The 24401-nt window shown below is 43.8% G+C and overlaps 2 protein-coding genes across 2 annotated transcripts in view; both read left to right on the top strand.

The window, feature by feature from the left end:
* The window catches only part of MYOM3 (myomesin 3), a 28019-nt gene extending 9405 nt beyond the window's left edge, over window positions 1–18614 (top strand). The window contains exons 7-37 of the mRNA XM_002193162.5: window positions 144–232; window positions 2487–2531; window positions 2726–2866; window positions 3370–3531; window positions 3842–3983; window positions 4072–4271; window positions 4522–4575; window positions 4718–4845; window positions 5430–5613; window positions 6605–6779; window positions 7342–7463; window positions 7959–8146; window positions 8257–8383; window positions 8766–8944; window positions 9019–9133; window positions 9405–9561; window positions 9873–9982; window positions 10446–10490; window positions 10619–10755; window positions 11826–11970; window positions 13024–13083; window positions 13638–13705; window positions 13940–14050; window positions 14662–14749; window positions 15366–15404; window positions 15575–15680; window positions 16432–16595; window positions 17146–17182; window positions 17294–17316; window positions 17404–17459; window positions 18163–18614. Of these exons, the coding sequence (XP_002193198.5) occupies window positions 144–232; window positions 2487–2531; window positions 2726–2866; window positions 3370–3531; window positions 3842–3983; window positions 4072–4271; window positions 4522–4575; window positions 4718–4845; window positions 5430–5613; window positions 6605–6779; window positions 7342–7463; window positions 7959–8146; window positions 8257–8383; window positions 8766–8944; window positions 9019–9133; window positions 9405–9561; window positions 9873–9982; window positions 10446–10490; window positions 10619–10755; window positions 11826–11970; window positions 13024–13083; window positions 13638–13705; window positions 13940–14050; window positions 14662–14749; window positions 15366–15404; window positions 15575–15680; window positions 16432–16595; window positions 17146–17182; window positions 17294–17316; window positions 17404–17459; window positions 18163–18459 (3694 nt within the window). The 3' untranslated portion in view covers window positions 18460–18614. The remainder of the gene's footprint in view (window positions 1–143; window positions 233–2486; window positions 2532–2725; window positions 2867–3369; window positions 3532–3841; window positions 3984–4071; window positions 4272–4521; window positions 4576–4717; window positions 4846–5429; window positions 5614–6604; window positions 6780–7341; window positions 7464–7958; window positions 8147–8256; window positions 8384–8765; window positions 8945–9018; window positions 9134–9404; window positions 9562–9872; window positions 9983–10445; window positions 10491–10618; window positions 10756–11825; window positions 11971–13023; window positions 13084–13637; window positions 13706–13939; window positions 14051–14661; window positions 14750–15365; window positions 15405–15574; window positions 15681–16431; window positions 16596–17145; window positions 17183–17293; window positions 17317–17403; window positions 17460–18162) is intronic.
* Window positions 18615–19847: 1233 nt separating this feature from the next.
* Window positions 19848–21900, top strand: LOC100226705 (fatty acid-binding protein, liver). The gene is made up of 4 exons (XM_002196411.7): window positions 19848–19957; window positions 20970–21142; window positions 21429–21518; window positions 21791–21900. The coding sequence occupies exons 1-4, from the start codon at window positions 19891–19893 to the stop codon at window positions 21839–21841; spliced, it is 381 nt and encodes a 126-aa protein (XP_002196447.1). The 5' UTR covers window positions 19848–19890; the 3' UTR covers window positions 21842–21900.
* Window positions 21901–24401: the final 2501 nt, after the last annotated feature.

Here is a 24401-nt window from a genome sequence, read left to right as displayed (position 1 = left end):
AAAATCACAACAAATTACCAAAAATCCTTGTAATTGAAAGGAAAAGCAGCTTCTGGATGAAAAGCAAACACCCCTGGGATTAATGGGGAACCCCTTTGAATTTGTCCTGTGAAATATGAAGGAAGGAAATTATTTTTTTTCAGATGCTCCATGGAAGATTCTGCTGAGTACAGTGTGGAGGTAAAGAACCAGTATGGTGAAGCTTATTCCTTTGCTACAGTGCTTGTCAGGAGTAAGTACAAATATTCCTTTGGGTTTAAACTTTCCAATACTGCAGAGTCTTCCAAATATTTTCATTATTTGATAGGCAGACACAGGCACTCTGGAAAAGGACAGAACAGCTTCTCTTCCTTAGTCACTTCTGGGCCCAGGCAAAGGTTTTCCTTTCCGATTCCATATGGACACAGCTGTCCTTTCACTGGGATAAAATTGTACTAAATTTAGGCGCTTATTTCTTCTGGACTGCTATGAAACAGCCCCACAGTGGAACTCAACAGGCTTACAGAGAGTCTGCTAAAGATCAGCAAGAAATGGCTCCCCAAGAACTTTCTGTGACTTTCAGTGAGACCTCTCAGTGCATTATTGAAGAGAATGGCACGTTTTTCCCTGAAATCAGTAACTACCAAGGGCAAATGCAAGATTTTCCTCTTGGATTTGTGCTGTTCTTGAAATAACTGGCACAGACTCCACAGATGCACATTGTGCACAGCCAAAGCCAGACGTGGGGAAGGAAGTAAATAAACCACCAGCACTTAAAAAGGGAAATAATCTCAAGCTTTAGGAAATATGCAGAGCAGTCTCACAGGATCACAGTTTAGCTGTTCATATTTCATCTATTTATATCTAAATTACAATTTGGTAATAAAAGGCATGGACAGAACAGACCTACAGAACTGTAGACAATTACACCCTTTAGTGGGACTGAGAGAGCCCTCTGCCATGGGTTGTGTTATTATCACACTTATTTTCACATGCCATATTTTGAGCTGAATCCTGTCTGGGATGCAGATTCCTGAAGGAAACTGTGATTCCAGGATTGTAAAAGCAGTGTATTATCACACCTTTCAGGTCCTTCAATTAAACAGTGCCAAAATTCGGCATAACTGGAAATACGCAGCAGGCATTTACCAGGTACAACAGCCCAGAAAACCTCCATTTGCATCCTTCCCAGATTCCTAAATTCCCCCTACCCTAATGCAGGCAGACAGCAAAAGTTACCAGGAGGTTCTCTCAGTATGGCCATGACTGGAGCTGCCCTTTGCCACAAAGCAGCAGCCTGAAGGAAAAATTCCATGCCAATATTAACCTGCTCCTCTCAATTCCCTGTGGGATCTTCAGGATCAAAGCATGAGGATGGAACAGGGGCTGTGGTCTGGCACAGAAAGACCTGGCTGGGACAGCAATCCTCACCTCTGAGTGCCTGGTTAACCTGTCCCTCAGCAGGGACAAAGCCCTGCACAGCACTGCAGACACTGCTCCTCCCCCAGAGCCTTCCCAGTAACCCGAGTCTTCCTTCTGCTATCTGCATTTACTGCTCTGAAAATAGAGATTACAGCCAGCCTTAATCCTGCCTCCCCTAGAAACATTCCTGGTGCCCAGGCAGGCTGTGGCACCTCCTCCCCTGGTCCTGGCTGCCTGCAAAGGCCTCAATGCCAGGGGAGGGTCCCTGGGATCCACAGTTCCCTTTCCCTGAGACATCACTGAGGGTCTCACAGGGCTGTTTTACCTCCAGGGTTTTGTATTTCCCTCCTCTCCAGTGGTCACACTCACTCCTCATTTTTGGGTCTGCTACTGCCAAACTTCAACCACTGCAGGTTGAAGGATTTATTTTATGGGCATTTGTTGCAACTTGAGAGAAAAGTACCTCAGTTTCATCCTAAGTGCATCAGTTCTTGGACTTCAGCTCCAAATGACTTCATGATGTGCTGTGATGCCAAGAGGCCAGAGCAGGTGGATCTGTGATGCCTCCAGAGAAACCAGAACAGCAGATTTGGGGACATCCTTCCCTGAGCTCCAGGAACTGCCTCTGTCTCAGTATAAACATCCTCTCCTTTGGTTAAATCCTCAAGTCCCAGTCACTGGAAGTTTCCAAGAATCCCACATCATCCTCTGGGAACACTGTTAGAACCCTGGAGGTTGCTTTTATTCAAATCTTGATTTTATTTGGCTTTAACTTGCCTGCTTGAAAAGGCAAAGTGACAAAGCCCTCCTTAGCTCAGAATAACTGAGTGCACGTGAGCATTTGGAGCAGGACTGCTTCCACTGGAACAGTCATGGGAACAATTTCCTCTGCAGACACATCCCCAGAGGCTTGTGAAGGGCATCAGCTGTCAAATGAATTAAAGTTTTACCCCATGATGACACTTGAAAGGTTCAAATTAAGGGCTGGCTTGAGAGAAAAACAGTTTGCTGGGCATCACTGAGTCCTATTAAGAAGAAAAACACTCCATGAAATTTGCTAAATGTATTTTCCTCTTGTCTTATAGAATATTATGGAAAGGAGTCAGGATTTGATTCAGAAATATACAAAAGTGAGTAAATCCTTGATGTTATTATTAATTATTTTTATAGCCTGATGCAATTTGATTATTTTTTCCCTGAGAGCTTTTCCTGTCAGCCTGACTGCACATGCAAAGTGCAAGGCTCACGCTAAATATATGACAATAAAAATACTACAGGAGGAAGCTCTGGAAGTCTCTTTCTCATGCTGACTTTCATTCCACAGGATCCCTTTTGGCCAGAGAGGCAGATTTTGCTTTTCCACTGAAACCCTTATTTGCAAGAGAAAAGGAGCCTTTCACCCTCTCCTGTTACTTCTCCTCTGATTTACTGGACCACCAACGAGGCATCACCTGGTTCAGAGATGGTTTGTAGGCAACAGCTGAGTTCATGTGCATTTACCTCTGGGAATATCCCACTGGAATTCACAGCTGTGATTGAATATTCACAGAAAAAAAAAAATTCTTAAAATTCAGGATTCCTGAGCTGTTCTCAGCTCTGCTCAAGCTACAGATATTACTATTTAATGTTTTCCCTGTTTGTAAAGGATGATACTACTGACATGTTTTGGAGGTAATGACATTCCTGTTCATAATAATATTTGAAGAGCCTTAGTTTGAAAAGCCTGTGGTTCTCCAGTGAGAAAACCTTCTGGATACTCTGTGTTGTTCTGCTGGCAATCAAGGATTTGAGTCTTTCTGTGGATCAGAGTCCACAGCTGCAATTTGGAGGCACAAAAATAACACCAGGAATGTTTTAGAGATCCCTCATCTCATTCTGTGCCTTTTTGAGACATTTGGGAATAAATATTGCCACTCCTAAGCAGGCAAATGCAGGTGAACTTCCTTTCCCCCTTCTCCTGCTCCACAGGGGAGCTGCTGCAGGACTCAGAAGGTCAGGAGCTGAGGTCCCAGGAGCGCGAGGCCTCTCTGACAGTGCTGTGTGCTCACAAGGAGGATGAGGGGTTCTACACCATCCGTGTCCCCTCGCTGGATGGATACAAGGAGCAGACCACTTATGTGTTTGTTAGAGGTACCTGCAGAACCTACAGATCTCCTTTCCTAAGACCTTGGCATAAAGGAATTCCCCCCCTCACACACAAGGAAACAGCTCCTAATTTTGTGTGTGGATACAATTATCACAATGACAAAATCTTATTTTCGCTGGTGATTTCAGTATTAGAAAATTGTGTTACTGGGATAGGCCCTTAGACACTTAAAATAAGCTACTCAATGAAAATTCTGGAAAAGAAGAAAACCTAACCCTAACCCTAACCCTAACCCTAACCCTAACCCTAACCCTAACCCTAACCCAAAACCCACCCTCACTTGGTGTTTTGCAGATGCTGCAGCACTAACAGCTGGTGCCCCAGGATCCCCCCTCAACGTGAGATGCCACGATGTGAACAAAGACTGCTTGGTCCTTTCTTGGGTAGCACCCAGTGATGATGGAGGAAGCCCCATCCTGGGATACCTCATTGAAAGGTGTGTAAGGCATCGTCCTGGAGCTAAGAAACCTCATTTTATGGTGGCGATAGAACAAAGGAGCCCCGTGGGCTGTGTGTCCTTGCAGGTGTGTGGCTGGCTCAGAGGAGTGGGTGCAGTGCAGTGCCCAGCCTGTCAAGGGCTGCAGGTGCCCAGTGCTGGGCCTGGCCGAGGGACAGACATACCAGTTCCGGGTCAAGGCTGTCAACAAGGCTGGCACCAGCCACCCTTCAAAGGCCAGTGACCCCGTCACCACCCACGACCCCAGCAGGGACAAGAGAGTGACAGGTTGGTACAAACCCGGGACAGTCTGCTCCCTCAGGGAGGCTGCAGGAACAACTGAGTGCAGATCCTCCCCATTCCCATAAATGTCTTTGCTGAGCCCATCTTGGGAGCACTCTGAACAGAAACAGCTCAAAATACCATTGTTTGTGACATAAAATGTCTGTGCACAGAACCCACGAGCCAGCCCTGGGTTCTGCCATTCTCCCCAAGCACCTCCTGTGGGTGGCTAACACTGCCCTGTTTGTCATTGCAGTGATTCCATACGACGAGGGCAGGACCATAGAAATATCCAAGGATGACCTGGAGGGTGAGTTCAAATTTCCCCTAAGTGTTTGTCTCCTTCTTTATATTGAATAATCTTAATTTATAGCAGGAGAACAGAACCCATTGTAAATGAACTTTTATTTTCCTGCCACATTATCACTAAAGCCTTTTCTGCCTTCCCATAGGACACATTAAAATTCCCTTGCCACCCACCAATGTTCATGCAAGTGAGGTCAGGGAAGATTATGTGGCTTTGGCCTGGGATGAACCAGATCCAAGAGGCAGACAGCCACTGAATTATTATGTGGAGAAGGTAAGAAAATAATATCACACAGGAGGGGAACTGCAGAGCAGAACCATTTCTTCCTCAGGTGGGCCATGGCATAGGTGAGGTCATTCCCAGTTAGGAACTCGGCAGATCCAGCCTCAAACCCAGCTGGTTCAGCCTCCTCCAGCCCCACAGGTGCCCTGAGCCATGGCCCTGACTCTGACACCAGCTCAAGCATTAATGATTAACAAGGAATGGACAAGGAATTTTAACACCACAGAACAGTGGCAGAATCCTAACAGGAAGAACTGTTCCGGCCCTGAAAGGTGGAAAAGCTGTAAAGAACTGCACCATAGCTCACTGTCCTGTTCCCCAGCAATCACTCTGTTGGCTAATGACTATCTTCTGCCAATCTCCTTTCATGCATTCTTCTTTCTCACCTCCTGTAGCAAAGGGGCCCTCTGCTGCCAAGGGTGAAAAGTGTGGGTACATCAACAAGAAATATGTAATTTATAGCTTTGGTTTGTGTTTTGTTTAGAGCTTTTTAAAATTCCTTTCCTACAAAGCCCAGGTCAGGAGGGGTTTGTGTTCACATATGGAGTTGTAAATCATCACCTTTTCTGTTGCAGTCACTCGTAGGCAGCAGCTCCTGGCAAATGGTGAACCTGGAGACGCCAGCGAATTCCCCAAGATTTGCACTCTTCGATCTGGCAAAGGGAAAATCCTTCCGGTTCCGCGTGCGATCCGTGAACAAGTTCGGGGTCAGCGAGCCCTCCCTGCCCAGCCCGCCCGTCACCGCCGGGGCAGCGCCCGGTAATTCCTGCGGGACTGCTCCGCCCAGCCCTGTGCAGAGGGGATGGGCTGGAGGGAATGAGGGGCATCCCCTGCCCACGTCCCCCTCTAAACTTCATGCTCTACGGTTACACAGCAGTACTTTGATATAAGGAAATCTCTTGAAGCCCTAAATCCTTCTTTAATTGGTTTGCAGTTGGTCAGGGCAGTGTTAATCTGAGCAAGCAGTGAGCGGGGAATTACATTTAATAAAATAGGAACAGTTGAAGCCTGTGTTTAATCCAAGGATGCTTCCAGCATGGTGTGAGGGAGGTGACAGTGTGGAAGGAATGGCAGGAGGCTGCAGCAGCCTGGGCTGGGGGGCTCAGCTGGGACAGCAGCCTCTGCAGGGCAGCTTTGGGCTGTTTTCTCCCTGGACTGAGTTGATGGTAATAGGACCACGGGCTCATGTTGGTGTTTCTCTTCTTCAGAGGAATGAGCACTGACTCTTTATTTGTGTATTGCTGCTCCAGTGTTCATTCATAAATGGAAATGCAGAGGGAAGCAGGTCCCAGTTCAGGGTGCAGCAAGGACAATCAACAGATGAGCTTTGTTCCTCCTCTGCTTCAGAAGAGGTTGTGTGGGGGAACTGCAGAAATCAGTGGGAGAGAAAGAAGACATCTGGCAAAACCAAGCACAAAACCAGATCCTGTAGAGTGGGCCCCTGTCCATGGCATTTTGCTCTAATTTCACAGAATCCCAGAATGGTTTGGGTTGGAAGGGACCTCAAAGCTCTTCCATAGGCAGGGACCTTCCACTATCCCAGGCTGCTCCATCCCCATCCAACCTGGCCTTGGGCACTTCCAGGCATGCGTAGCCACAGCTTCCCGGGGCAACAATTTGAAAATGGTGCTCTGGAAAAGGTGACTAAATCAAGCAGCCCAACACATTTATAATAGTTTTGTCTTTTTTTAACTATAGATTTTAACCCTCACTACTTTTGTCTGTGTTGTTTGTTTCTTCCCTTTTTTAGCTCCTCCGCCTCCACCATCTCAGGTTTTGGCATTCAGAGACACCAAGACATCTGTTGTTGTGCAGTGGGACAAGCCCAAGGATGGCCTGGAGCCCCTTGGCTATTACATCTACTGCCGGGAGACGGGCACGGAGGAATGGCAAACAGTCAATAACAAGCCAGTGACAGGCAGCGAGTGAGTGCAGCTCCTCTGCTCCGCTGAGCGATCACAGGGGCCCAACCTGGATTCTTCTGTTTCTGCCTGGAGTCGTGTTTCAGATAAAAAAAGAACTTCCTTCAGTCCCCACACACAGGCTGGCAGGCACACCAACACCAGGGCCTCTAGGAGGGTTTGGGATAGCTCCAAGCCTCAGCCGAGGCTGTGTGCTCTCCACAGGCTGGGCTGTACAGCCCCACAGAGCCTGGGGCACCAGCAGAACCACATTCCATGGGTTTGCCTGTTTTCCACTAGAGTAAGTCGCTGTCAATCACTTGCAGAATTCTCCAGCTGTGGGGTCACATGTCAAGCAGAAAAAGTCCATTAAAAAGTCCTGTTTATCTTCCTGCCAATGGTGATTCCTCTCCATCTGATCTATACCCACTGTGAGATGTCTGGAGCCATTTCATGTGACACATTAATTTGTAATGACAAATAATGATTTTCCAAGAACTAAGCCTTATTAAAGTGTGTTGCTGTCTGTTTCAGCACTGTTTACCTGTGCACAGGCAAACACAAACATATTAATTTGCTCTCCCAGATTTACTGTTCCTGGGCTGCAGCCTGGAAAAGAATACGTGTTCTGTGTGAAATCTGTCAGTGATGCAGGACTGAGTGAGAGCTCACCAGAAACAGATCCCATTGTTGTCAGGCCGGCGATCGGTGAGTAGTGACCAAAATGAGACCACTCCAACCCCATCTGTCAGGCACAGCCACCACTGTTCTGCTGTGGTGACAGTGTCTGAGAAAAGAAACAAAGGGAACTCATTTTCTTGTACCCTGCAGCTTCTGCCATCAATTACACTTGCCAATCATGGACAGAGTTAATTAATCAGCATTCTGACCTAGCAGCGTGTTACATTTGTGGTGTTAATTTGGCTCCGGGTACAAGTGACCATTTTAAGTACTTAGTTATGTGAGGTCTGAAATCAATGTTGGGATTTCTCAGGGAAATTAGAAAACCCTACAACCATACAATCCAGGATCTAACCCTCATGTTCCCCATTTTATCATTGCTCCCATCTTTTCTGCCACACAGACCATAAAGCACCAGGAAAGGGACCTCGTGACACACATCCAAGGCTTTTGCTGTGACTTCCAAATGAGAACATGGCCACTGTGTTGACACTGCTGTTCTGTCTGTCCCTCTGTGCCCAGCCTGTCCCTCGGCCCCTCGTGGCTTTGTGCTGCTGCACTGTGGCAAGGCTGAGATGACCATTGGCTGGAAAGCCCCAAAGCACAAAGGAGGAACAAAGATCCTGGGATATTTCCTGGACCAGCACGACAACTCTGAGCCAGACTGGCACGAAGTCAACACTCGGCCGATTCCTCAGCGCGTTTGCACGGTATCCATTTGGAGCACAGCTGGGAACAGCTGCACCAAGGGTGAGCTGGGCTTTTTCTAATTCTTCAGTGTCCTGCTGAACTGACCACGTGTGTCCTTCTGCACCCCAAGGTCAGCAGCCTGCAGGAGGGGCACCTGTATGAGTTCCGTGCCCGTGCCATGAACAGGGCTGGAGTTGGGGAAGTGTCCGAGCCCAGCGACTTGTTCAGATGTGAGGAATGGACAATGCCAGAGCCAGGTATCCCTCATGTAAAACCATCCAGGAAAATGTCACCAGCTGCATTTGTTATCTCCTCACTCTTCCAAGGGGTTTCTACCACAGAAATGGTTGCTCCCAGGACAGAAAAGCACAAAACATTTCCAGGGGTGTTCTGATGCAGGGTGTTATTCCTGCATTACAAAGATAGAGCACCCAGGTATTTTTAATTATATTGTTTCCAGAGAATGAAGAATCAGGATCTAAACTCTAAATCTCTTTTTCCTTACACCACAGCAAATACCATTAAAGCAGCTGGTTATGCTACTTCATATTCTAATTACCACAGAAAGCATCCCCTACAGACCCACTATGCTCTCTGATCCCAACCCAACTGCAGTTTCCCCTGTTCCCTTTGTGCCAGGCCCTCCCTACGACGTCAGGTGCACTGAGGTGAGGGACTGCTCCCTGCAGCTGCACTGGGAAGCTCCTCTGTACCTGGGGGCAGGGCCGGTCACAGGGTATTTCATAGACCTGTGTGAAGAAGGCTCAGAGGAGTGGAAACAAATAAACAAGCAGCCTACAGCCACCAACCACATGAAGGTCTGTACCTGCTCTTAGTGTCCAAACTGCTGTTTGTCTTAGTCTGAATTAATTCCTGGCTGTGTTTCCTGCAGGTTTCAGACCTGGAAACAGGAAAGTGTTACATTTTCCGAGTACGAGCACTGAACAAGGCTGGAGTTGGACCCCCTTCACTACCCTCAGACCCTGTGGTGGCTAAAACCAAACCTGGTAAGAAGCTAAAAGCCATGAGACTGGGCCAGTCAGTAAACAAATGTATGATCTGGATGAAAATCTGCTTGGTGATGCATCAGCTACTTGTTTCACAGCAAGAAACACCCTCAGTAAAACAATGATGAACAAATCAAGCTGCCCAAATTAATTAGCTCTAACTGTGCACTGCTTGGTTTGGTTTAGGGGATTGTTTTTGAGTTAGATGTGCAGAAGCTCAGCCCTGATCTGCTTTGCTAAGGAATATTTTGTGGGTTTTTCACACATCCAGGCACAAATGAAATTGAACTTGGGGTGGATGAAGAGGGTTTCATTTATATGGCCTTTGAAGCTCCTGAAAAGAATGACTCCTCTGAATTTATCTGGTCAAAGGACTATGAGGGACCTCCAGATCCTGACCGAGTCCAGACTGAAGAGAAAGGCAATAGGTGAGTATCTAATGCACACTGAGAAAATGAACTGGTGAGTAAAGAATGCATTAAACAACATGAAAAACGTGAAGCCAAATGTTTCCCTTCCTTTCCCTGGTTCCCAGCCCTGGAGTCCATGAAATGGGCTGGTCAGTGCAATCTGGGGAGCAGCTGCCATCCTATTCCCAGTATCTCTACCTTGCTCCTCAGAGTAATTTATAAATTCCAATGAGTTCTACATTTCCTGTTCTAGGTGTACCTAATTCTGTTACAGGAGACATCATGTCTGAGGAAAGTATAATTTTTGCAATTATTCTTTTTACTTCTAGATCAAAACTGATACTGAAAGAGCCCTCAGAAAAGGACCTGGGTGTGTATTCAGTGGAAGTCACGGATGTAGATGATGATATCTCTGCGAGCTGCACCTTAACAAAAGAAGGTAAAAATTGCCAACAACAAAAATCTGATGTGCCCTCATTTTCTAATCTTAGATGTTTAGAGGAAAGTTTCCTGCAGAAGAATAGTGAGTGACCAATGTCACTTAATGGTATCACTAAAAAGATGTTTCCCATTCCTTGAAGGCTCAAGGGCAGTTTCTTTTACAGTCCCCTAAGGAAAGATTCCGTGCTCCTGCAAAGTAATTTTTCCACTGCAGTTCAGATTTCACATTTGGCTGCCCTGTCACAGTGATTTACAACTTCTGCGGCACACTCCCTGAATTGATCCAGCCAACATTTTATTCAGCTATAACCAACAATTCCCTTCACCACCTTTTCTAGTCCTCCCCATTATTGAATGTTTTATCTTCTCTGACATAAATAAAGTTTATCAACAAAGTAAATTAAATTGATACAATTAATTTGTTTTGGCCTAGTGTTGACTTTTTCTTCTCTGCATTTCAGATCTAGACAAGTTACTGAAACGCAGCCATGAAATCAGGAACCCACGTAAGTCGAAGCAGCAAAAAGCCACAAGGAGGGGGCCAGCCTGGGGAAAGGGAACCCAGCAGAGCCCTGGCTGGTCCAAATCCTGTGGTGTGCCTGTGATTCCCCTGGGGCTTCTCTCTGCTTGCCAGTGATCAAGCTGATATCTGGCTGGAACATCGATGTTCTGGAGAAAGGGGAAGTGAGGCTGTGGCTGGAGGTGGAGAAGCTGTCCCCAAACGCTGAGCTGCACCTGATCTTCAATGACAAGGAGCTCACCAGTACCCCAGTAGGTTTTATTCTGCATTTCATCTTGACTTACTTTCACACTGCTGAACATGGCACATTCCCAGTTTTCTGAATTCCCATCAGATATTTTGATGGGGATTTTGAACTGAATACAGGCAAATCTCATGAATTCTAAGAGCAGATGGAAGTGATGTATTTCTCAGTCCAAAGCACTGGAAATAACCCCGTGTGTTACAGCACCCTCCAACCTCCTCAAACATCCACAAAAATGTTCAGGCCACCTCCTTGTCCTCCCATATCAAATTAATATTAGAACATTTAAAAAATACTTGGAATGAGAGAACCAAAGGGGAGAACAGTTGAGAATGAAGCACAAATATAAATCATGGTCTGTCAGCTCAGTGCAGAGCTGCAATGCCCAGATAACAGCCAAGACCCCCAGAACAAAGGACAGATTCAGGCCAGAGCAGTTCAGAGCTGTCAGTGCCCTGTTGGGGGGGTTAAATCAACATGTAACAAGTTTATCCAAGGCTTTATCTCTTCTAAAATCTGTCTCTTCTTTACTGGAGAACTGACAGGGATCTGCACAATTTATCAGGCTCGTTGGAAGGACAATATTTGCTCAGAGCAAATGGGGCAGGGAGGCAGAATGATGATATTTGTGTTTAGGCTCCTGGCATTTTTGGGTGCAGGAGCTCAGTGGTACCTGCACCTCAGCAAGAGGGGGAAATATTCCTCATCCTGGCCAAATATGGAACTACACATCACAGATTATAACCAGGTGCAACACTTCCATGCCACTGAAAATCACAGGTATTCTAGTTTCAGCTCTGTAATACCCATGAAGAAAGGATGTTTTGGGTTAGGTGGTTTTACAAAACTTTCTCTCTGCTAGAAGCAATTCTACCACTCCTGCACACATAAATAACAGATGAATCCCACAGCCTGGCACAGCACAGTGCTCTGCCTTCCTCATCCTGTAAAATGAGGGGAGTTTATAAGGATACAGGTACAAAATAACTGCAATATCTGCTTTAGAAGATGCTGTGCCAGGAGCAGTTCTACGGTGGAAATCTCTTCAGTTTATCCTATTTCCTTTGTTTTACACAGACACACAAAATCAACTTTGTCAAAGAGAAAGGCCTCGTGGAACTGATAATCCAGGATTTCTGTGCTGATGACAAAGGGATATACACAGCCCAGCTCAAAGATGGGAAAGCCAAAAATCAATTCACCCTTGTTCTCATGGATGAATGTAAGTGAAATTCAGGATCAAATATAGACTGTCATGCTCAGTGGAAACTTTGTGAGGCACTTAAGGCACCAAAGTATTTCCAACAGTTCTAATGGCACACTGGGAATGGGGAGTGCAAATTTTAGTCCAGATTTAAAATCCAGGAATCATTTAAGAAATGATCTGAATCTCTCTTTACCATAAATTAAAGCTTTTGGTCTTATAAATAGGTGCTTGAAGATAAAAGCAGTCTGCTGAAGTGGAATGCTTAGTTCTTCCTTCCAAATGTTTTACATATTAGCTTGCACTGGTGAACTGAGCCTTGGCAGCAGAGTGAAGTGTGTGCAGTCATTTATCTCAGAGCAGGAACAGGATGGAAATTCAGTGTATTTAGCAGCTGGTTCTCTGCACTAAAGGTAATAAAGAAAGCATCAGCTGCACTCCAGGACAAGGCACAAAACCTCAACATAGAACACACAGCTCCCTGGACATGCAGTACAGAGAGCCTCCTAAAATTAATTAAAAATAGGAACAAGATTCTCATTCAAATCCTTCCCCATCGAGTGCCTATCCCTGGTTTCAGCTCTCTGCATTTTGCTTTCAAGCAATTTTCTAAAGTTTCCTTAGTTTCTGAATGGAAAATGTCTATAAAATGTCAGATCTCCCTGACTCCCTGGAGAGACACAAGCCGTTCCCAGAGAGATTCAGCACTTGCTGCCTTCAGGACAGAAAATTCATTTGATGATCTATGCTCTAGAAGTGTCCATTGTCTTTACTGACAATGTAAAGGCAGGTACTAAAGTTAGATGGGGTTGTTCTCTCTGCCTTCTTCAGTGTTTCTTACTTTTTAAATATTCTAATTTCAGATTTTCTAGCCTACCTTTTTATATGGTGAAATCCTGTATTTAATTTGCTAAATGCTCAATGGCCAGGTCTTCAGTGGCTCTGTTGTTTTAATGAAAATAAATGTTAGGGTAAGCATAAACAAACAGCACAGCTCTAATGATAACACCTTTTGTACAGGAAATATCCAATAATGGGGGGTTGTTGACTTAGTCCTTTGCTGTTCCATAGCTTTTGCTAAAGTGGCAGAAGAAGCTGAAGCAAAACGGAGACAATGGAAGAAAAAGCAGGGTAAGATCAGCCAAAGGTTAAGGACTTGTCAGAAGGAGGCCAGGATGGCAAAACCCAAGCAAATTTATTTCACTTCATCATCTCTTTAAACACTTTATTCAAGCTGATTAATACACTGGGATAAGACTCCTTATTTTCAGCTGCTTTTGCCTTGCCCTTAAAAATGAAAATAATGAACTAGTTTTAGCCAAGCTAGGCAGATTTATCAATGGAGATCTTCTGCATCAGTGCTGTGGCACTGAACACTTTCAAACTCTGAAAATTGTCCAACCCTAATATACATTCTGTAATTAAGATCCAGTTGTAAAAAACAGGATTTCTACCTAAATTTTTAAAGATCAATGCATTCCACTTTCACCTCCCACTTTATGTTGATGAATAAATAAGTTTCTAAAACAAGTTCATTGGAAAAATAATACAACTGGAAAGGTGATTCCCTGCTAGTGAGGATAAAAATATTCACTTGTGCACTGCGGGAATCCAGCACTAGATGGAAGCATTCCCGCAGGGAACACGGCAAAAGCACCACGAGAGAGATTTAATTTCTTTTCCAGGTCCACACTTCATAGAGAACCTGACATGGAAAGTTTTGGAGAGCTGTGAAGTGCTCCTCACCTGCAAGGTAACAGAATTCCTTCAGCATTCAATTTTAGGTGTAATTTTCAGAGGATATGAGCAGAGCTTGTGTAAATGCTTTGCTGCAGTGACAATAAGGAGATGGTTTCTTTTGGGCAGAAATTTTAACAAAGAAGGCAAATTCTCCGATTCTGTAGTAATGTAAGCGATGATTCATATTAAGACATCCAAGAATTAAGAAATCAAATGATTTTGACTTCTAAATGTTGACTGCAAACAGGCAACAAACCTGAGGAAGGACACCAACTTCCAGTGGTTCTTCAATCACAAGGCACGAGCTGGTGGAGTGTTTGAGCCACAGACTGGGATGGGAACGCTGCAGATCCCAAAGGTGAAACATCAAACACTTCAGAGGTTCACAGGAAAACGGCAAAAAAAATGGGCTGCTCTTACTCATATTCCACATGGGTTTTGGGTAGTGCCCACTGACTGAAACAAACACTGAGAAAAGCAAAAGAGAAGAAACTTCTAATGGTTCTGAATCTGAGTTCTAGTGGAACTCATGGCAGGGGGTTGCAACTAAACAATCTTTAAGGTCCCTTTCAACCCAAACCAGGCTGTGATTCTAAGACCCTAATTAGAAATAAGATGTTTTTAACAGTCAAAGATCAACACATCCCGAGAGGCTGAAAAGAGCCAGTTTCACACAGGGACTGAGGCAAAAGCTGAGTTACTGACCCCCCAAAACCAAGAGTTTCTGAACCAGACCCTCCCTATCGTTTCACAGGAGGTTTTGGGGCAAACTGACCTTTTTCCCCCCTCATTTCTGCTCAGTTCAACCAAATTCATAGGGAAGGAAGAAGAAAATCTCAGCTTTTTCTTCTTTTCCACATCCTGCCCTGTTTCAGATATGGGAAATTTCTCTGGGAGGGGTGTTGTTTGTTTTGGGGCTTGTTTGGGTTATTTTAATCAACATTACACATGCACATATGTATGTGGTAGGTAACCAAAGCAGATGAGGGCCTGTACAAAGCAGTGGTTTCAGATAACCGAGGAGAGGACTCCACCCAGCTCGACCTCACAAAAGGAGGTAAGAGAACCTTGGATCACGCAGTAAGATACATTCACACCCCTGCCCTGAGTTAATTTTGCATTTAAAATCAAATATCCTCACTTTCTATGAAACCTACATGTCCTACGTCCTTTTATAGGAGATAAAACCCGCATTAAAAAGTTACTGGTTAATTTAAAGAGTTTCCTGCTCTACATGCTGATGTCATTTTCACCTGCAGTCATTTCTCAAGCCAGGACTGCATTATAAATTCTGCCAAGCCCCAGAGATAAAAGCTCAGGGATATTTCAGTCACTTCAACCCAGAATCAATCAGAAGGTTCTGCTGCCCAAGATTAAATGCTGCCCCGACATCTGGGATCCATCATTTAAACCTGGTGCATTAATCTCCTGTCTGGGAGGCACATGGTGAGTGTGAAGGAAGATAGGAGCAGCTAAATTTAGTAAGAAATGCCCAGCATCTGCAAACAAATGAATCAGAGGCAAAAACTCCATTCCCAGGGAGCTTTGCCACAGAAAAAGACAGCAAATAACCCCTGGATATAAAACATCCTAACCACAGTGAAATTAATTGGCAGACTGAATGTGCTTTGCTATGATTTGTATTTACAGACACGTAAATCTTTGTCTTTCAGCCTTTGAGGAGCTTCTGAAGGAGCTGTGCAGGATCAGTGGTATGTCAGCTCTCAGCATTACAGCAGAGGGGAAAGGTGGGGTGGCACAGCTGGCCCTGGCTGTGGAACCAGCACAGCCCCACCTCGCTGCTCCTTTGGCTGGATTTTGATACGGAACAGGTAAATCTGGGCATCCCTCCTCCATTTCAGTCTTTCTGTTGTACCACCAGCTCTTTCTGCCACACCTCTGAAGATCCAGCCCACTGAGGAAGGCATCAAAATCTACACAGATGTCAAGTACTACACAGACTACATGAAAACCAACTGGTACCACAAGTAAGTCCCCAAAAAATACTTGCAAAGCTTCTGGAGCACTGTTCCTTGTAACTATCCAAAATTAAACATTTGGGCCTGAGCCCATACATTTTTCAGGCAACTGTGGATTTGTCTGAGTAAGGGCTGAAATCCACAATTCACTCCCATCCTGGAACGTGTCTGGGAATTCCAGAATGAAAAGTCATGTTATTTTTATTGCAGCACTGCAGAAATATTTATAAGGGATCATCTTTCCTAGAATAATAATGATGCTGCACTTATGATACTGCTCAGTTACAGCCTCCTTGGTTACAGACAGAATTTTTTCAAACACTTTATTTTTACCACTTCATGTTTTCCTAAACCACTCTCTCCCCCAACTCTGAATAAAAAATATTCCCAAAATTACAAAATTCTTCCTAAACACTGACTAATTTAGCCTCATAATGTCTTCCTAAATAGAGAGACTGTGTTTTATTAGATACCACCTACACATGTAGATAAGGAGGTGAATTTTTAATAACATTCAAGGGCTAAATACTTATAAATATTCAACATCTAAATGGGATTTAATCCCTTAAATAATAACTAAGAGGTATTTTGTAAAGTTTGTGAGGTTTTGGCAAACTGCCTCAAAGTACAGCCCCATGGGATTTCCTCTCTCCGTGAAATGAATCCTGACTCCCACACTTCCAACCACTACAGGTCTAGAAAAAAGTGATTTCTCCAGCTCTGCTAAATATGACTGAAATGACATCACTTGCTTATTCAGGGAGAAACAACTGGGAAGCCGTGACAGGATGAGAGCTGGGAGCACCATGAATCAGATCTGGCTGCACATCCTGGAGCCCAGGGAGGATGACAAGGGCAAATACACCCTGGAGTTATTTGATGGGAACAGCTCCCACAAACTGTCAACAGACCTGTCTGGGCAAGGTGAGCTGAGTCACACCTGAGCTGCTTTCCAGGAGCCCTTCAAACCCTGGGCAGGGATTCCTCTCCCCCTTACTGGAGCTGATTTCCATGTGCAATTGGGGTGAAGAGGGCAGTGGAGAGCCCACAGAAGCACGAGGAGAGGCGAAGTGGGCAGGAGAAAGGATTGAAGCCTTTAGGGAGCCTTGGCACTGCTGGGAAAAAGATGCAAAGGGGGCAGCTGCTCCTGGGATGTGTCCAATTCCTCCACTGGACAACAGAGCTCACAGGTGGCATCTTGGAAAAGAGAACTTCCAGGTTTACAAAGGCTTTTCCAATCTGTTGGAGTTTTTTTTCCTCCTCTGAACTTCTCTTTGGAAAGAGAAAACTCAGTCCCACGTATTTCAGCAGTACACAAACAAGAGCTGTTTCCTTAAGGCAGGGGCAAATACTATCTAGAAGATAATTACGTTTATCCATGTAATCCCAGCACTGATAACAACAACATAATGCTAAATCTACTGAGTCAAACAAAACAAAAGGCAACTTTCCCTAAAACCTTTCATTCTTGCAGTTTTTGAAGATGCCCTGGCTGAGCACAAGAGGCTAAAGTAAGTTCCTGCCTAAATACTTTCACAGCTAAATCTATTTTGATTTGACGATATAAATTGTTAATATAATAGCTAATAAATCAAACCACAATAATTTTCTCTCCCTTTCAGGGAAGCAGCAATAGCAGAGAAGCGTAAGTAAACGAATCTCTTCCCTTCAGTGAAACAAAGGCAAGTTTGCTGATAAGAAAAACTAAAAGGTTCTATTTGTTCATTCCCAGGTCGTGCCAAAGTCGTTCAAGGTCTGCCAGATGTTGCCACCATCATGGAGGACAAGGTGATATTGAGTAACTCCATTAATTTGTCCTTGCACAGACACAGAAGGATTACTGATGGGGAGGAAAGATCCTTGTGTTACCCTCCTGTGCACTGCCAGCAGCTTTTCTGAGTTGCTGCATTGCCAGAGGTGGGAAGTGGTGCCCTCCTGGGTCACTTCCACAGCCAGACCATTTCTGTTGTCCTCCCATTTCACAGGGTTGGACTTTGAAGGCCTTTAGGCGCTGGGCCTGATTCTCCCATCAGCCCAACTCCCTGCTTCCATTTCTTGAGTCACATTCCTCTTTACTCAGGCAGCACAAAACCCCTGCAAAGTAACTGCAAACTCACCACGTGCCTGTTTAAGTGCCACTTTACAGCACAGGAAGCTATAAAAAGACAGTAAGACAAATATGAGTCAGGCCCATCGAATTCAGGCAGGTTAATCCTGATTGTACTGGAGGCTATCAGGAAAAGGAATATTAGATATCAGTGTTGGAATATCACCTAAGGAAAACGTGAGAACTGATTTTATTGTTCTTAATTTAAAAGATGTGTGGATGTGGCACTTGGGCACAGGGTTCAGTGGTGGCCTTGGCAGGGCTGGGTTAAGAGCTCAATTTTAAAGGTTTTTTCCAACCTAAATGATGCTGTGATTCTATGAACTGAATTTCCCTGCACATTTACAGCTCCATAATCCATTTCTGTTCTCTGCTTCACAACAGACCCTGTGCTTAACTTGTTGTGTGTCTGGAGACCCCTACCCAGAGATCACCTGGTTCAAAAACGAGAAGGTCATCGAGTTTAAGGACAGATACAAGATGGATGTGAAGGGCTCAATGGTCACAATCACCATAGAGAGAGTCTGCAATGAAGACACAGGAAAATACAGCATCTATGTCAAGAATAAATATGGGTCTGAAATAGGGCAGGTCACTATCAGTGTCTATAAACACGGGGAGATCCCAATAGGAACAGAGCAGGAAGTCCCAGCTAGGATTACCACAAAAAAGCCTAAATGAATTAATTGTCTCCTTGAATTTGAAAGGAATTTAACTCCTTCAGATGCCTTTCAGAGTCTCTGCCCTAAAATTCAGACTTGCGTCTCTGTGTTTATTTTAGCAATATTTCAGTATTTTGGCAGTTGTTAGAGAACAATTCTCGTGTGTGTGTGTGTGTGCGCTCACACGTGTGTTCACTGCATGTTCACATACCAGAGAGACCCTGCCCTGGTAAATCCGTGTGGGAAATACCAGAGGATCCACACATGAGGCTTTCAGTGGAGGGTTTTTGTATTAAATCACTACATGTAACAGATTTTCTTGCAGCCTGTGTGTGTGTGTCATTAAACTCAAACCCTTGGTGACATCTCAGCACTGCTTTGAGTATATCCATGATGAAATCACTCCACCTGTGGGTGTGTGGGAAGTCAGCACACACTCCACACATAAAAATGACCCTGCAAATCAGGAATTCTCATAGGTAAATGTAATTACAAATCTGGCTATTTCTGTGTGAATCTTCTTAAAAATTACCTACTAAAAAAAGGGTGGTGAATTTGTAAGAAAAATCTGAGCATTGGGTTTCTATTTAAATAGAATGAAAAGTTAACTTGGAAAGGTCACCCACCCCTGGGTACAGGCTCTGTTTGAATTAAGCAATGAAATTGCAAGACACATCTAATGAAAGTCTTCCAAAATCAACAGTCAGGCTTGCACAGACAGCAAGGAACATCACTCAAGGGCTGGTGTGAGTGAAGAATTCCTTGTGCAGTTGGTGAGAAATAAAAATAACTCATCCTATTTGCTTCCTCCATTCACTCTCCAATCAGTGTTCCATGTTTTATCTTTTATCTCCTCTTAAAGTAAAAAGTGAAAAGAAACTGAATTTAATTCAATTCAGTTAGGTGCACATCACTGACATCTGCTGGATAAAATAATCACACGTGTCCCACTCCAACATGATTTTGCCTGTCCTCAAGCAATGGGAGGCCTACAATTTTGAAAGAAATAGAATGGGTTTATTCATTCTTTATCCACCATTTAAGGTTCAAGTGCCCACAGCAGAGAACATTGTTATAATTAGGAAGTTCCTGCTGTACAATATCAATTACCTTGATCTACTATAACTTTATCTGAAGAATTCTACTCAAGACACAGAGAATGTGTTAAACACAGAAGTTGTGAACAAAATGCAAACAAATGAAGCTGCACTGCAACACTTTCCAACAAGGATGGGCAATCACCCGAGGTCAGTAACCCACAACAAACACAACATCCCAGCCCTCAAGGTAAGAGCAGCATGAACGAGAGGTTATGATCATTAAGAACAAATAATTGATTAATGATTGCCGTTTCCCAGTTAATAATTAGCCCTCTGACAATTCTGGGCTGGCCTCTCTGTTTCCATAAATAGCACCACGAGAGCAGGGGGAGCCCTCGCTGTGTCCCACCATGGCGTTCACTGGCACCTGGCAGATCCACACTCAGGAGAACCTCGAGCCCTTCCTCAAGGCCCTGGGTAAGTGCCTGCTCCCTCCTCAAATCATCAGCACCACAGCTCTTACTGCTGCATTTCCATGGATTTTGTCCTTTTCTTTCCCTGACAAACTGCCCTGCTTGGTTAAATCTGTTTGATCTAATTCAGATGTGAAAAGAAGGTGAAAGTTGTATAAATTGATGGAGAAAGGTTACAGAAAAGCCCCAAACCCGTTTTAATGTTAGATGAACTCCTAAAGAAAGAAGAGTCGTTGTGTTGCTTATAAACACATATATGTTGTGCTGTTTATAAACACATATAGCTAGAAACAAGCCATCAATGACTTATTCAGCTTCCCAATTACTGGTACAGAAGCCCTTTCTGCAGCACAAATGCTGTCAGTAATCTGTGAATAATTAACACGTATGAAAAGTGGTCAGTAACCTGTCAGTGATTTTCAGATGTGATAAATGTCAGTAATCTCTGAGTAATTATCAAATCTAATCTGTGAGGATTAGGAGGTGCTACACCAATAAATATGCACTTCCCTTTGCCAACAAAGCATGCCCCTTGCGGTTTTTAAGAGTAAATACGAGATATTCAGGAGAGTAAGATCCAGTTTCAGTTGAAAAGCCTGGTCTGACAGTGTGACAGAACCAATCCCTCTCCTGGTGACAATGACACCTTCAAATCATACCAGGGACACCCCAAAAAGGGAGTTTGATGGGACTCCCCCAACTCCCATCTCCCTGGGAAAACAAAGTCATGTACACATGGTTCTTTTCATGGAGCATCATCACCCCATGGCCAGCCCTTAGGAAAAGAAACTGTGCATAATCTGACACATCACCAAATATAATACCAAAACCTAACCAGACTGGAAGGAATGGAGCAAAAAGCCCATTGAGAAGAGAGGAATCCAAAACAGGATTTTCTTTTAACTTGGACATCACCTGCCAGTACTGGTTTGGATCTTCTGTGCCTTTCTTGGAAGGCACAATTTGCTATTTTGCTATTTCCATAACAAAAAGTCCTGTTTTGCCTATTTTTACAGGGTTGCCAGATGACACCATCAAAATGGCCAAAGATATTAAGCCTGTTGTTGAAATACAACAAAAAGGCAATGACTTTGTTGTGACATCCAAAACACCCAACAAATCTGTAACCAACTCATTTACACTTGGCAAAGAGGCTGACATCACCACCATGGATGGCAGAAAGCTAAAGGTAAAGCATTCCAAGAATAGGACAATTTTTTATTTATCCTTAAACCTCAGTTTGTGTGTGAGTGGAATTTGTTTGTACCATTTCCATTTGCAAATATTTCTATCACCTTAACAAAAAGAAATGTTCCTAAAACTCCTATTCAAATGCTGTGCTCTCTAGTTTAAGTTAACAACTGTCATCATCAGAAACATCAGTGTGATTTCTTTCCTATTTATTAGTCCTCTACTTACTCGAATTGAATTCCAAAATCTAATTTTTTAAAAATATTTTTTAAATGTTCCAACAGTGCACTGTAAACTTGGTAAACGGGAAGCTGGTGTGCAAATCAGATAAATTCTCTCACGAGCAGGAAGTTAAAGGAAATGAAATGGTGGAGGTAAGTGCTAGAAAATAAGGGCACTTGCAGAAAAATGCTGAAGGAAAATATGTTGATTAACTATAGTGTGCACTAAGTGTCCCTGTGGATAAAGGCTGCTCCAAGGAGCACAACCAACTCCAATCTTTCCTTTGTGCAGGTGTTGTACATGCAGGTACTGTGATTGTATTTTCTTGTGGACTAGGATGGATTTATTCATGAATTTCAGATGCTTCTGCCACTTAGCTATAAATACATTTCCTAAAGTTCAAATGTGTATTTGTCTCCCACAGACTATAACGTATGGTGGAGTAACGCTTGTCAGAAAAGGCAAGAAAGTCTAAAGACAGATCCCCTCCTCTGGACACCTTTACATACCTGAAATAAAGTGCACTTTCCACAAGGTGTGATCTTTGTTTTATCTGGACAAACAGTACAAGAAGTCATGATTTCTGCTCTCCTTTCACACAGCACTTCTCCTTGTTACAGGACTGTGATTTCCCCTCTGTCCTCAGAGAAATTTGCCTCCCACACAACCCAACCTGGACATAAATCACACTGTTGCAGTTCACCACAATAATCCTGGGGAGCAGTCAAAAGCTACAGAAATGCTCCTTGATTTCTTACACACAGACTGAACACGCTCAGCTTTAGTTCCTTCTGCTGAAGGTTAGTCTTTAAGCAAACCCCGTTTCTATGACCTGGCCAACAGAGAACAATCAGGCATTTGTTGAGCTGATCTGTACCACATGGCCCAGGAATAGAAACAGCAATGTTTTAAAAGCTGTGAAGCACCCACCAGTCATTAACAATAGGGATGGCTGTTCTTAAACTGAATTACACAAAAGTACAATTAAGAGGCACCACAAGAGCAAAGAGAATTAAACATTCTTCCAAGTTGCAATGAACTCCCAGTATCTTGTCATGGCCCCAGTATGTGAAGCTCAAGGAAACCAGACTTTGTTCAGACCCTGTGTCTCTATTAAATCCAAAACACACAGCAGCTGTGCCTAGAAACATTTCTGTGCTGATTAGATCCTATTATTGTATCAGCAGCCCCATTTCATAATTTAACTCACTGCAGATTTGTTAGAATTGGTTTTAGGAGCAGGACCTCCATGAACAAAGTTGCTGGGCTAATAATGCCATTTCAAATCCTCATGGGGAGGTTTTACCCCAGTGAAGAGTGCTGAGTTTCCATCTCCCCATGCTAGAAGAGCAGTTTGTGAGGGGAGAGGTTGTGTTTTAGTTAATAACACAATGTGACACAAGCAATTTGGGAAGTGTATTCGTATTCTGGGATAAGGCTGTTCTCAGGGGGAGTTTCACTGGCATAAAGGATCATTGTGCTCTTTTTGCTTCCCAGGCAGCTCCAATGCCAAGCACACTCCTGCAGCCAGAATTAAATTCCATGTGAGTTACACAGAAATAAGATCAACAGCACAGAAATCAGGACTGGTAAAACTCAGGGAGGAGGAGGAGGAGGAAGAAGAGGTTGCTTCAAGGCACTGGTGCTGCAAAAAGCCACCCAAGAACTCAGCACCCTTCTCTGTGGGAGTTGCTGGGTAACTGCTGCGAACACACCCTGAAACCAAACACATGCTGTGGTTTTCCAGCAGGAAATTCACAGAATTGCTGCAGGTCTGCAAGGAGCAAAGGCTGTACCTGCAAACTGGAGGATGGAACGCGCAAGACACTTCAGGTTTATTTGTAAACCAAGGCAGAGATGCTTCAATACCCATTTCAAACCCGTTATAAAATGACTGTTGTAGATGCTACACACTAAAAGCACACTAACCTTATTTAGAACTTAAATTCATGCTAAGTCATCCTAATGGCTAAAATTCTAAAAATTAAAAGAACACTTCACCTGGTTTTCTTCACAATTGCAATGATTTCATTTTTCCAGCAACGGTGCCAATCTTTCCCATCCTTCTGGCAATGTCCTTCTGCCACAGGGCACCCCAGATTTGGATGTAATATTCAGTGCAGGTCCTTATGTGAAACAGACAAATCCCGAAGGATTTTGATCAGGCTGAGATCTGTATCCTATGGCCCAAAGGAATTAGCATTCCTAGATGGCATAACAGGCTGGGATGGTAGCTCTGGATTCACTATTCCACAAAAACAAGTGCATTTTTCTGTGATGGACTCCGTTGGAGTATTTATAATCAAACTTGAATCTTGATCAAAATTTTGGCTCCCAATCTGTAATCCTGGCATCATGGATTTCTACCCATCAAAGTCCACTCTTTGGAAAATTCATTATTTGAAAGAATTTTACAGAGTATCTGTAAAATATCTTTTTTCTTTTTTGCTTTGTGCCAAGCACTCCCACCACAATTCCAGTCTCTGATGTGCATTCTTGGCTTGGTTTTTAGGTTCTTTTAATGATTTGTGTGAGCAGATCTGTGTTTATATTGCACAAGGTAACAACTCGACCTGCTGCTTGCATACAGAAATATGGTAACTGTAAAGATTAAATGCAAAAAACATGGTCAGAGATCCCCATCCCTTCTCTGTTGAATCCTGCACACACCCTGAACATAGAACCACATAAATTCCTTTTTTTTTGGAAGTGTATATGTCTGCACATCTCCTGTGTTAGTGACTGAACTTCATCTGCCATTCAAACTTGAATCATCTGTCATTCCAAACCTGTAAAAATCAGGCACTTCTTAGTGTGAGACTGCCAAGATATGAACAGCAATGTCCTCCCACCAGTTTTCATTCATGAATATTAAAAATAAAGATGAAAATACACTGGTGGCAGACACCAGGGCTGCATCAGCTCAAAGTCTTTCTGTCCCTGCAAAAGTTTGCTGAAAATCCCTCACATGAAAATGCAGATACTTTTTGTTGAACTCTTCACCAAACCCTGTGACTGTGGGGTCAGATGTGCCT

The sequence above is a fragment of the Taeniopygia guttata genome, chromosome 23 (genome assembly GCF_048771995.1).
Source record: "Taeniopygia guttata chromosome 23, bTaeGut7.mat, whole genome shotgun sequence".
In the NCBI taxonomy this organism is placed as follows: domain Eukaryota; kingdom Metazoa; phylum Chordata; class Aves; order Passeriformes; family Estrildidae; genus Taeniopygia; species Taeniopygia guttata.
Note: the sequence above shows the minus strand (reverse complement) of the source record. Positions and strands in the feature narration are given on the sequence as shown.